The sequence below is a fragment of the Aphelocoma coerulescens genome, chromosome 10, assembly GCF_041296385.1.
Source record: "Aphelocoma coerulescens isolate FSJ_1873_10779 chromosome 10, UR_Acoe_1.0, whole genome shotgun sequence".
Taxonomy (NCBI): Eukaryota; Metazoa; Chordata; class Aves; order Passeriformes; family Corvidae; genus Aphelocoma; species Aphelocoma coerulescens.
In genome coordinates, this window is record NC_091024.1 from 10,473,975 (window position 1) to 10,485,849 (window position 11,875).

The window sequence follows — 11,875 nt, forward strand, 5'->3', positions numbered from 1 at the left end:
TTGAAAACCATTTTTAAGCAGCAAGAAAGTTAAAAATTCAAATGCTTTATTTCAAATAGAAACAAACTAACAACACAATGTACGAAGCAAATAAGTGATGGCAACATTGACACTTAAACATCTTTTAAATCAAATATTCAACAAAAATATATGTCAGCTTTTAAGTACACAATCTGCATGTGGTAATATATACAGCCGAGTGAAAAATATAAAAAGAAATACCGTTCTGCTGAAGAACATGATATAGTGAAGACTTTGGTAGAAAAAATGTCTTTATTTTTAAAAGTGTAGTCTCCAAAGATACTTCCTTGAATCCAAAGAATAAAAATTAAACAGATCTATCCCATTACACTGCTGGAGGTTGCTGTCCACAGGTAGTTCACTGACTGTTGATCGTGTTGGAATCACACAGTGATAATCGGCTAACACAAGGGAAAAGGCAGAGTGGGAACAGTTGACTGTACACAGGAAGACCACCAAACCAATGCCTCTGTTTCACTGGCACTCCCAAGCCTACTGCCCTTCTTGCTCATTGCTGGTGTGAAGGCTGATCTTTTGGACTTCCAGCTCTTCTGCACTGACCATGGAGGGATCGATGGCTGCATACCGAGTACCATGGAACTGCAGCAAATGGATCTGTTGGACATGGGAAATAACACAGAAACAGGTGTAGGAGCACAGCATTTTGGTAAAAGAGACACATTCCTTCTGAGTAACTTTTGTGAGGGTGAAACCATGGCTCTGGAGTACAAGAGTTCAGAGACAGAAAACCTCCAAAGCTGGCCTAGCATGGACACAGCTGCTCCCAGCCTGCCCTTTGGTATCAGCAGCAGAGAGCGCACAGACTCAGGGAAGTTAAACAAAAGCTCAGAACAGGAGCTTCCTTCTGCTGTTGTGGCTAAACATGTTCACAGATTGAATTCAGGAACTCACTTGAATGTACAGGTTGACCTCAGCACTCCTGCAGAGGTAGGGGAAGTTGCCTCCTGTTTTGAGATGAGCTCTTCTGGCATTAGGGTAAAGCTTATACATTTCTTCTTTTGCTTCCGTCGAAAGCGCGCTTTGGTCGAACACCTACGGAACAAGTCCCAGCAGTGAGCTCTGAACCTCCCGTTTTGTTACATCAGACTGGCTGCATGCTGCTTCTAGAAGAGACCCTCAGCTTCTTTGTGGAATGGTGTTAATGAAACAGAAAACAAGCAAACCTGGGCATCAACAGCTAGAAATCCAATACTGTGATACTGAAACATATGGCTGTGTTACTGCACAGAATATCCAATTCACAGTGTAGCACTAAAGAGGCACAGCGTTGCCCAGTCAGCAGAAGGCTTCCCTAAACAGGAAGGCACATGCTGCAAATGCTTGCTAAGTTGCTAACTAAATATCATGGCCAAGGGAAGGAAATACTGTTTAATTAAAAAATTCAGATTCACTTACATCCATAATGGTTACAGGGATGTCTCGAATTTTGTGAGGTTCTACATAGGAGTTCTGGCAGTTGAGGGTGAGTCTTGAGGCCAGCTCGCTCTGGCCCAGGCTCTCCAGCTTGCAGTAGAGAGAAAGACCAATTAACAACATATTTCACTGCAGGAAGTTAATGCAATATTAACAATACAGCCAAAGAGAAGATCGTTTCAAAGGGATGAAGGTTACAATTCCAATTTAGCATTACTCTGCATGAGACAAATGCTTAAACCACATTCCATTAGTTGTTCCTGCCCCCAGAGCATGGCGTACAGATCTGTCCCAGAACTTTCTTCTCTCCCACCTCAGTTCCTTAACTCCCTCTCTTGAACTACACAAACACAACTAAGGTAGAGGGTCAGTGTATCAGTTAAACTGCTGGGGCTGTGGCAGTCAACACCTGGTAAAGAGCCACTTCTCATTCCTCCCTCCTGGGTCAGTGAATGAAAAAAGCAGCAGAAATATCTACAACCTCCCACTCAGTAAATCTACAGTGAAACCACAACCATCAGAGCACACAGCTACCTACCCTGTCCACCATGAAATCAATCCCATCAGCCATTTCAGGATCTAGAGGACCAGATGCGAAATTCCCAAGGACAATCTTTTTCAGCATAAAAGCAGGCATCAGCCAAAAGCTAAAACAGAAATAAGATGTTAAGATCTTCAAGCACCAAGGACTCAACATCAAGACGCTGTGTTGTAAATGCTCCCTTTCCTTGCACAGGCTTTGTGCTTTAACCTCAGATGAAATCCTTGAAGAACCTTCAAAAGCACAGAGGTGGAAAACCTGGCAGCTTGATGCTTGAAATGCTCTGAGCAGCTTTTAGTTTTACATGGCAAGAGTATATTTTAAACGTGGTGAACAACACTCTTCTTGCTCTAAATGGTTTTGTTTGACAACAGGCAGAGTTCTTAAATCTGACCACACATCCACAGAGGATCACAGAACAATTTGTCTAATTCCACACTCTCAATTGTTAACATTTCCATTCTTCTTGTGGTGTGCCTTTAAAAGTCACAAGTATTCCATCCCACACCTCCCTCCCCTAGGCTGGAATCAGGTTAGACACATATCCAACTAATCAGTGTGACATTTCATTGCAGAAGAATTAATGCTGTGAGTCTGCTTTCTAGTCTTAGTCTTCTTTACCTGTTTGCTGTCCACGTCTGATTGAAAATAGAAGTGTCACTAAAGGCATTACACAAGATCAGAGATTGGACTCTGGGAGATTTGTGTGTGTATTCAGCAAACTTTTGAGCCAGAAAGCCTCCCAGAGAAGCTCCAAAAAGGTGAACCTAATGCAAGGGGGAAAAAAAAAAAACAAACAGATGATGAAATGTGACCTCTGAGCACAGTGCTTCATTACAAAAATAGGTCATTCAAGTTTACCTTGTCCTCATAACCCGTATTTTGAAAGAATCACTGTTCCATTCATCTCCTGGTTTTATGTGCAATATAAATGTGATGAATACTAACAGTAGGAAATGTTTCCCACAGATACACAGTACAAATTTCTTTGTGTTCATCAAGCTTAAGAAAAAACTCGAACATTTCACTTTGTTCTCCATAGCTACTCCAGTCCAAGAGACTTGACTGTGGTGTTCTGTACTATGTGAGTTAGGAAGGCTAAGTTCCACAGGATCTCACAAAAACTGAAGTTAACCCATACAATTTTACAGGCCTGGAATAGCAGCTGAATTTAGGGCAAGTATGACAATTCCCAAGGGCATTGACCTTCAAAAATAAACTAGTTTCAAATGTGAAATTGCAACACAGCCTCTTTATAGGCTGCACTTTTGTATCCTATTTTTTACGCTGGCTCTTAAATGAGACTCAAACATCAGGTTTTTATTGCAACGATTCGTCCACTTCCTCATCTCTGAGCACTCACTTTATCTAGCTGAAGATGGTCTAAGAGTTTCCTGAATCCATCACAGAACTCCAGGTGATCCCAGTACACCGGATACTGCAACTAAAATAATACAAAGTTAGAAAAGACTGGCTGAGATCAATCTGCTTCAAAGTTGTACCAGTTCTCACAACAATGATTTCAAGACAGCAAGATGTATCGTGAAGTTCCTCTTCAAGGTCCCCAGAGCCCGAGGGTGCAAACACCTCCCCCTCAGTTACACAAAAACACACAAAGTGCCACAGAGAAGAGTTTGGTGGGGAAAGTGCAGCATTGCCTCACTCTGGGATCAGTGGGAGGGGAGGCTGGAATGGTTCTTCAGTGATTTTGTACCATGTAACAGATACAGAAATCATTAACTGCTGCAAGAGACAGGGGTACTCCTAAAGCCGGGCTGTTTAATGTATTGTACAAATCAACCACTTCAGTTCAGCTCAGGAGCTGAGAAGCCCTAGAAGAGCATGCTGGTAGGATTTAAGGAGTGACATAGCATCTGCAGCTATTATATAGCCTGAGAACCACCATCCCTAAGGAAAACATGGAAACCTTGAACTAATTCATGTCTCTGCCTCAGGGCTAACAAGGATGCAGATAGAAGCAAAAAGTATTTGTGTCCAGGACACACAAGAGGAAAAGTAGGCTGAGAAGTTAACACTATGCATGCACAAGGTTTTGGGTAAATGCTGCTGTGGACATATAGCAGATTCCAGGCTGGATCCATGTGCTAACTACTCTGTAGTGCAACTTAGCACAAAGTTTTTTGGTGGATTCTTTAAGTCAAAACTAAGAAGTTCATTATCCAACCTCTAATGAGAGCAACAAGCACAAACACACCACCTTTGACACAGGACTGAGAATACTCACAGCAATAACTCTATAGCCCCATCCAGTCAGTGCCAGAATTTGCTGGAAAAACACATCTGCAGTTCCACTCACAGGAGGGAGAAATATGAGTGGGCAGCGAATGCTCCTTGGTCCTGCATCATACAGTGACCAGACTTTACTGTCGTCATCGTCTACTATTATCTGGAAAGAGAGGCACAGAGGGGAAAGGAAACACAAGACAAGTGAGGTTCTTCAGTCAGCTTCCAGGATTGCTTCTAGAAATTTCCAACATCTAGTAAATGTTACAATACTCAAGACCTTCTTTTACTCTTCTTCACAACAGCTTTCAGGCTGTTTTCTAACTGGAATGACAATATGGATACAGCTGGAATAGAATTGTGGCCACGCACCATCAGACAGAATATTTTGTGCATCCTGACATAAGCTGGATAATGAACTGCACCTCAGGAAAGGAGCCACCATGCTCAGGAGACACAGGAGGTCAGTTCAGGGTACCAAGAGCAGCAGCTGGAGCCTGGAAGAGCCAGCACTGCCCCAGGGACAGCTTTTTTAAACAACCATTGATATTTGCATCCACGGACAGATGTTTCCAGTCTGGATCCATGCAGGCCTACAGAATTAAGCAGCTATCACCACAAATTATTGATCTGAAACACTTACAGGTGCCTGCCAGAAACAGAGACACACACAACTCCCAGGGCAGCACTGCAAGGCTGACCTGGAGGGAAAAGTGCTTCCATCACTGGCAGCATCTCAGGAGCATCTGGATTGCCGAGGACATGGCTGGCTGAGGGAGATTATTCACACACGAGGTGCTATCCTTTATGAGCAGCTCCTCATACAGTACTACAAGTCCTAGCATAATTGGTATCTTCAAAAGTGCAAGAATTGTGTCTTCTTTTCTAGCAGAAAAAAAGCCTGACTTGTTTTCACAGGGCCTGTTCTACCAGAAGCTGCTTTCTATATTCCAGATGTTCTTTCAACTCCACAAGCCAGAATAAGCTGCATCTTGTACCAGACCAACAAACACAAACCTCTGGGGAAAGCCTGAGTCAAGCAGCCAGAAATCATCTCCTCTGTATTGAGATTTTATAGCTTTTTGAACAGTAATACACAAGCACAATTTGCTTTTCCAACCCAGCAGTTAAGCTTCTCAGCAATCAGAGGAGAATAGTGTATCACAAATCAGATTTGCTCAACTAACAAATCTGCTCCTAATAAAGCCAGTATTTCAGGCTCTGGGAGCATGTGAGGAACCACATGATAACGTTGTTTCTAAAGTCTCTCTAAAAAAAAAGACAGATTGCATACCAGAGCTTCCAGACCAGTGAAACCATTTAAACATAAACTTTGTACAAAAGCCCTCCCAATCCCCACCAAAATAACTCCTTGCACACGACCCCTGGGCTCCAGGCTTCACTGTTCTCAGCCGTCATTCCATCAGTAATGTTGGATCCATTCAGGGTGGCTACTACCAAGTTTACCTTTAGGAGTATTTCCAAAGGCAGACCATATTCTTTGAAATAACACCACCTAAGTTAGTCCACGCCAAGAAAGCTGAGGCTGAGAGATAAGGTTTCTTTCCTCAAGCCCAGACAGTGAATCAATGGTTTAAGCACTTGTTCTAGTTGATTTCTGGCCACATGCTGGACAGTTTAACTCCAGCTCCCGAGCTGTGTAGGCAGCAGTGTGGTTAACTGCTTACTTGGGAGGTCACCAACCTTCTTCTTCTGGTTGATCGATCAAGATCAGCTACAGTTCACATAAAAGGTAAAATCTGCACTGCCTCAAAACAAAGAGCAGAACTTTTTAGTAGGGCCAGGGTGTCCCTTGATGAAAACTTTTAGGAAGGACTCAGATAAGACAGTGAGTGGTGTATGCAAATGGAGGCACACAGGCAAAGCAGGAGACTCGGTTAAAAAGTGTTATTTTCTGTGCTGCACTTCCTATATCTGACCAGAGCAGGAAGGAGGATGGAGCTGAGCATTTCCTGTGCTTGTCAGGAGAAACATCTCAGCACATTCTCAAAGAAACTGCTCTGGCTCTGCTTCCTTAAGTTGACCTGACTGCAATAACCAAGGCCAGTTATTCCTTCCTCTGTACTGCACATGCTTTGCACTTCTGGAGGGATAATGCAGGCAAATGTATTTCCAAAGACTGCTTCAGAGATTAATTACATTTTCAAATTGGGCTTTTGTTTTTTAATTCTCTCTCCAATAACCAGGACTAGTTTGCTTATTTCTACCTTCTTCATACCCCACATTCACCACTGTGACATCATTTGCCTTTTGAGCAGATAGAAGCACTCAAGAGGGTAAGGCATTCCCAACTCTGAAGGTCACCAGGTCACTATCAGCTTCAGTTTACACACATCCCCAGTTATGAAACCCTGAGCACTGGCAGTAGCTGAAGGCAGTGGCTGCTGACAGAGCTGCAGCAGCACCACATTCCCTTGGAACCACAATCTCCAGCTCCTTCCATTCACCATCTTGCATCACACAAAGCAGAGCCTCAGAGCACCCACATATCTTTCTGCTGAAATACTGGCCCCTGACCCAGTGAGGCACTGCCTGAAGGCAACAGTGTGGCACAAACAGACCCAGCAGATGGACAGCCAGAGCCTCGACGGAGCATGTGGAGTCAACAGCAATGCACCTTTCTTATCTACAGAAGACACAAACTGGCAAAAAATTAATGAGAATCCTACAGCTCTTCCCTAAAGGTGTTTCTGCAGCCCACAAAGTCATCCAGATAAGGGAACCACACCAAAGTCAGCTTAGCCCAAAACCAAACTATAACACATCCCAGGCTAGACAGGACACTGACTGCTCAGCCTGTGCAGCCACAGCAGTGACTGTGCTTGCAGCAGCAAGGTGTAAAGACAGGGCTGTCCCTCTCTCTGGCAGGAGTCTGGGCTGCTGCAGGTCACTCTGTAACCACAGCCCTAGCAAGCCTGACCTGCAAAAGGTACATGAGTGCTTTACTGAGTCAGGAGTTACATACTACTACTGCACTGCATGCCCTCTGCCACTCGGCAGGTAGAGCACAGGCTGGAACCCTGCACACTTCAAACATTCTCCTGTGGCTCAGTGAAAGGAAGTGGGGAAATCCAAGCAAGAGGAGAAAGTGGTTGGACAGTGTGATTAGGCAGAAGAAACTGTCTAAGTTTTTCCACCGTGGTTAAGGATATTCCCATTCTCAGGACCCTGCATGCTGCCTGACTGCTGGGAAGTTGCCTTTGGACATTGCTTTGGCCTGAGGACAATGGGCAGGAACAGTGGAGGTGGCTCTGGCAGCTCAGTCCAGTGCACAGAGACAGCTCTGAGAAGCCACACACATGATGCCCAGCACACACCACTCCCTTGGAGCCCCCTCCTCAAGCATGGCTGGCACCAGCATGGCAGGTACAGCTGCCATGGCTCACAGCTGCGAGTCTCTGCTCCCCACCACAGGCAGAAGTGACCTCCAAGAAGCATGTGAAGATGAAGGGTGTGCTTTCATGCACTCACATGACATGTGGGACAACAGCTCAGGAGATAAAACAGGTCAGGAGCACAGCCACAACTGCTCTGCATTAACCACACTTAGTCTCTCCCCCTAAAAAAACAGAAGATATTTCACTCACAAGATGTACATACCTTTTTAAGAGGAACTGTGCTTCTGAACCAGTTATAGTCAGGAGAGACTTTAATCTCTCCCATGATGCTTAGAAAAAACTCAGTTTGGGTCAGCCTGAAAAAGAGAGAGAATGAGAAATCAATACCCCAGTTTGACCGTGGGCAGGTCTTGAAAGCTGTGCCATGTAAATAAAGCAGTGCAGGGTGATTTGCTCTTATCAGTTGATGGCACTACCTCTGACTCACACCAAGTTCACTTTTGCTCTGTTTTCATCAAACCATGCAATTATTCTCCCAAGAGGCAGTCACCTGACTGCCTTACTGCACCAACCTAATTATGAAATGATGATGCTTCTGTAGCAGCATTCCCTTGTGACAGCTGCAGAGAAAGTCAATTGTGTTGCAGGCTGTAAGTGGCTTCAAAACCTAAAGCATGTTCTTGGTTTGTTCTAAATTGATAAGGCACTCCAAGTTTATAGCTAATAAATATTCATACAATTCACTCAGGAGTTCACACCACAGATGTTATTTCATGAACCTACTCAGTATTCAGGTCACGTTTTTCCATCTAAGTATAACTGACCCAAACGAGTCCCAAAGCACATCAGGAACATCACCTGATCCAAGGCTTAATTTACAGAAAATCCTTGAAGTTTTAATTCTATCCGCACAGAAGCAGACTCGTCAGGAGTTACCAATGAAGAAATCCTTGAAGCACACCATTAATACAGGACAAATTGATTCAGAGTTGAGTTCACACAGGAATGCCACTAATTCACTCCCCAGCCAGAATGTCATCCATATACATATACACATATATATATACACATATATATACATATATACATACATACACATATAATTCACTCCCCAGCCAGAATGTTATACTCATACATAATGAGTATCTTATAATACTCCATTAATTAGTAATAAACACTGAGGTAGCTCCAAGATTTAACTCTTTTTTTTTTTTTTTTTAAAGCAGCAAGAGACCATTAGCTTCCATTTATACAACAAATGGCATCAAACCACTTCTGAAGTTTGCAGACTCAATAGCTTCACCCTGAAAGCCAGCTTTGGGAGACTATTTTCATGCATTCACACACAGCACTGAGCATAGAAAAACAAAGAAACTTTTGCTCTTGTTACTCTTGTTACTGCTCTTGTTACAGTTGCCAAGTCTAAATCAATAGGTTTTGTTTCTTAATTCTTCATAAAATAAGACCTTGTTGTGTTCTGCGAGTCACTCCAATTCATTTGTCCCTGCAGGAGAGCTGCCAGTGGGCAGCTTAACCAGTTTATAGGGTTACAGCTGGATTAACAGTCAGTTACAATTTCCTCATCTTTCAGTCTTCATTTCCCATCTCCCAAGTGCAAAAAATATGAATTTTAAAAGGGAAAGTACTTTCTAAATTGCATGACAAACACACACCTTCCACAGAGCATGTGCTACACCTCCCATGTTCAAAGGTTTGAGGTGAGATGTTCAGCTGTGTGGCCATTGGTTCAAATTTGTGTGGTTTCACTTTGGTGCTTGCACTAACTATTCTGCTCTCTATCAAAGTCTGGCAGCAAGTAAAATTACAGAAAAAGTAAAAAATATCTATTCCAACAACCTGCAAAGCAGAGCAGGTGCAAGGATGCCTCCCTGGACTGGGGGACAGCAGCCACTGGAGCGAGGAAACCGCGGTTCAGAGTAATTCCTTTCCATAACCACACATCAATGGCTTTCTAAAAGCTCTTCAGCAAACGACGGTGTGACAAAAATGTGACAAACAAATCACAGGAAATGCCTTAAAACACACATTATCTCGGACTGTTGCACTGTCAGGGCCAAGAAGCACAAGCCATGGTCAGGGCCCCACACAGACACAGAGACGCTGGAGACGGAGATTTTTTCCTGCTGTTCACTCTGGCTGCCAGAGAGGGTTGGCAACCTCTTCCCCCTGTGATCATCTTGCTGCTTCTACCACCTCAGTCTTTCAGCACCCTTAAGCTAATTGCTGTGGTCTGGGAGCACAGAGCTTTGTGATTACAGTAGGTAAGGAAATGGTACGATGCAAGTGAACTTTGTTCTGTCCCTGCACCTTGTCTGGTACCACAGCAGGTTTAGAGTCCATCTGAAACCCAAATTTTGAACTTTCCAGTTCACCTGTTACCACTCATGGAAGTGAGCCATTGGCCACTAACACCTGGGCTGATTTCCACCAGCTTTCTTCTAAAGGAGCATCTGTGATCACCAGTCCTAAGGGCTGCCTTTCTTTCCAGGCAAGAGGAAATTTCTCTTGGATTAGAGAATGTCCTGTTACTGAAATGGGTTTCTTTTCTCCATTGCACAGAAATGCAGCATTCAATTTGTACACACAAATACTCATATTAACAACTACATGTGCTTTCCAGCCACAGAGAAGCTGAACCATGAACTCAAAACAGGGATTCAGCTACTGACGGTAACTCAGACCACAAAGAGCCTGACGCTGGTCAAGATCAGCCTCTAAACGCCCAAGCTTCATTTTTAGTAAAATCCAACAACTTGAAGAACTTCAACCTCTTAAAAACTATTCCTCTGGAAGAATCACCTATGGATGTGCTCAGAGCACTTGGTAATAGTCTCTTTGTGAGTTATTCCACTACACTAATGACATATTCCATTAATTATTGATTTAAAAAGACGATGAGAAAGAAGACGTATGGATAACTGGGATATGGCAGCAGCACTTTCCCCTATCTCCCAGCGCTGCTCCCACCAACCCTGCCCCACGCTGCCCACGGCCCCCAGCTCCTGCTCCACCCCCCTCCTCAACCACATTTGGCTCCACAGCTTTGTAGGGAGACGGGGACAAAAGCCAACTCAGCACCCTCAGCTCAGGCTTTCCCCTCTGTAGCACAAGCTGAGGCAGCCCCTTCCCTTGAAAGATCCCCAGTAAATGGAGCCCCAAGGCGGGGTTTGGGGCTCCCTGCTGGGCCGCATCCCAACCCTCTCCCTTCTCTCCCTCAGGGGTCGCAACGACCCCGCTCCAGATCCCAAAAGACATCCCCCGCCCCGCACAGTCCCCCGACTCTTCCGGCGCAGCCTTTCCAGGGGTGGCACTGTCCCGAAGGAGCAGAGACCACCCCGCTCGCCTCAGCGCCCACCCGGCCCCTCAGAGCTCCCTCCACGAAGCGGGGCGCTGACAACAGGGGCAGCCCCGTCTCCACAGCGACGACTCTCGCCTTCCCATCACTGTTGGGCGCTCACCGGATAGCAGGGCCCGGGGACGAGGAACAGAACCAGGAGCACCACGGCCGCCACCGCTCTCCCGCTTCCTCCCCCCGCCCCGCGCGCCCAGCCGGGGGCACCCGCTGGCCGCCACTTCCGGGTGCTGCGCCCGCGCAGCCCGCGTGATCCCTGGGCGGGGCGTGGGCGGGGCGGAAACAGCTCCGCCGCCATCGCTACCGAGGCGGAAGTGAGCGGTACGGGCGCCATCGCTACCGAGGCGGAAGTGAGCGGCACGGCCGCCATCGCTACCGAGGCGGAAGTCACGTGACACCTGTGTTAGTTAATGGAATAATTTGCGTTGGAAGGGTTTTTTAAGGTTCATTTTGTTCCACCACCCCCCCTCCCCCACAACGGTAAGGGACGCCGTCTACTAGACCAGCTTCCTCCAAGTCCCGTCTAACCTGGCCTTGAACACTTCCAGGGATGGACCGCAGCTTCTCGGGCAACTTTTTCGCTCCAGGGCAGCTCAGGTTAATTAAGGAGAACGACAGGTTACTGAGTCATTTCTCTAATGAAGAGGTGGAGTCAATTAGCCCCGTTTAATTGCTATGTAATAAATAGGACTTCAAGGTGAGCTGAAAGAGACAGACCTATAGTTACCTGCAGTTATAGGTGCGTTGTCTATAAGGTATCCTAAAGGATACACTTCATTAGATAATATATATTTATAGAGTGTTCTTCCCTGCTTGAAGATCATCCCACGACACGGGGCATCATTTTCTATTCGCTCCCCAAATCGATTCAGTTTGCATGAAGTCTTTCTGCTCCTGTCTCAG

General features: G+C 45.4%; 1 protein-coding gene across 2 annotated transcripts; it reads right to left on the minus strand.

Annotated features, from left to right (window-relative positions):
- Positions 1-29: 29 nt before the first annotated feature.
- On the minus strand, positions 30-11,783 carry SPG21 (SPG21 abhydrolase domain containing, maspardin). 2 transcript variants are annotated; one of them, XM_069025692.1, is made up of 9 exons: positions 11,700-11,783; positions 7,862-7,955; positions 4,242-4,403; positions 3,360-3,440; positions 2,618-2,763; positions 1,994-2,102; positions 1,438-1,545; positions 934-1,074; positions 30-636 (listed from the first exon to the last, which is right to left on the minus strand). In XM_069025692.1, exons 2-9 carry the CDS (start codon positions 7,922-7,924, stop codon positions 514-516), a joined length of 933 nt encoding a protein of 310 aa, XP_068881793.1. In that variant the 5' UTR covers positions 7,925-7,955; positions 11,700-11,783; the 3' UTR covers positions 30-513. The 2 variants fall into 2 exon arrangements, with proteins under 2 accessions (XP_068881793.1, XP_068881792.1); XM_069025691.1 differs by lacking the exon at positions 11,700-11,783 and adding an exon at positions 11,079-11,204.
- Positions 11,784-11,875: the final 92 nt, after the last annotated feature.

What these genes read in the sequence shown, in the direction of transcription:
- SPG21 (XM_069025692.1), bottom strand. Translation starts at nt 7,924, where the DNA reads ATGGGAGAGATTAAAGTCTCTCCTGACTATAACTGGTTCAGAAGCACA. An exon ending in TCCCTGTAACCATTATGGAT is followed by an intron (nt 1,075 to 1,437) that starts GTAAGTGAATCT and finishes CTTGTTCCGTAG; the next exon opens with GTGTTCGACCAAAGCGCGCT. An exon ending in AGGTCAACCTGTACATTCAA is followed by an intron (nt 637 to 933) that starts GTGAGTTCCTGA and finishes CATGTCCAACAG; the next exon opens with ATCCATTTGCTGCAGTTCCA.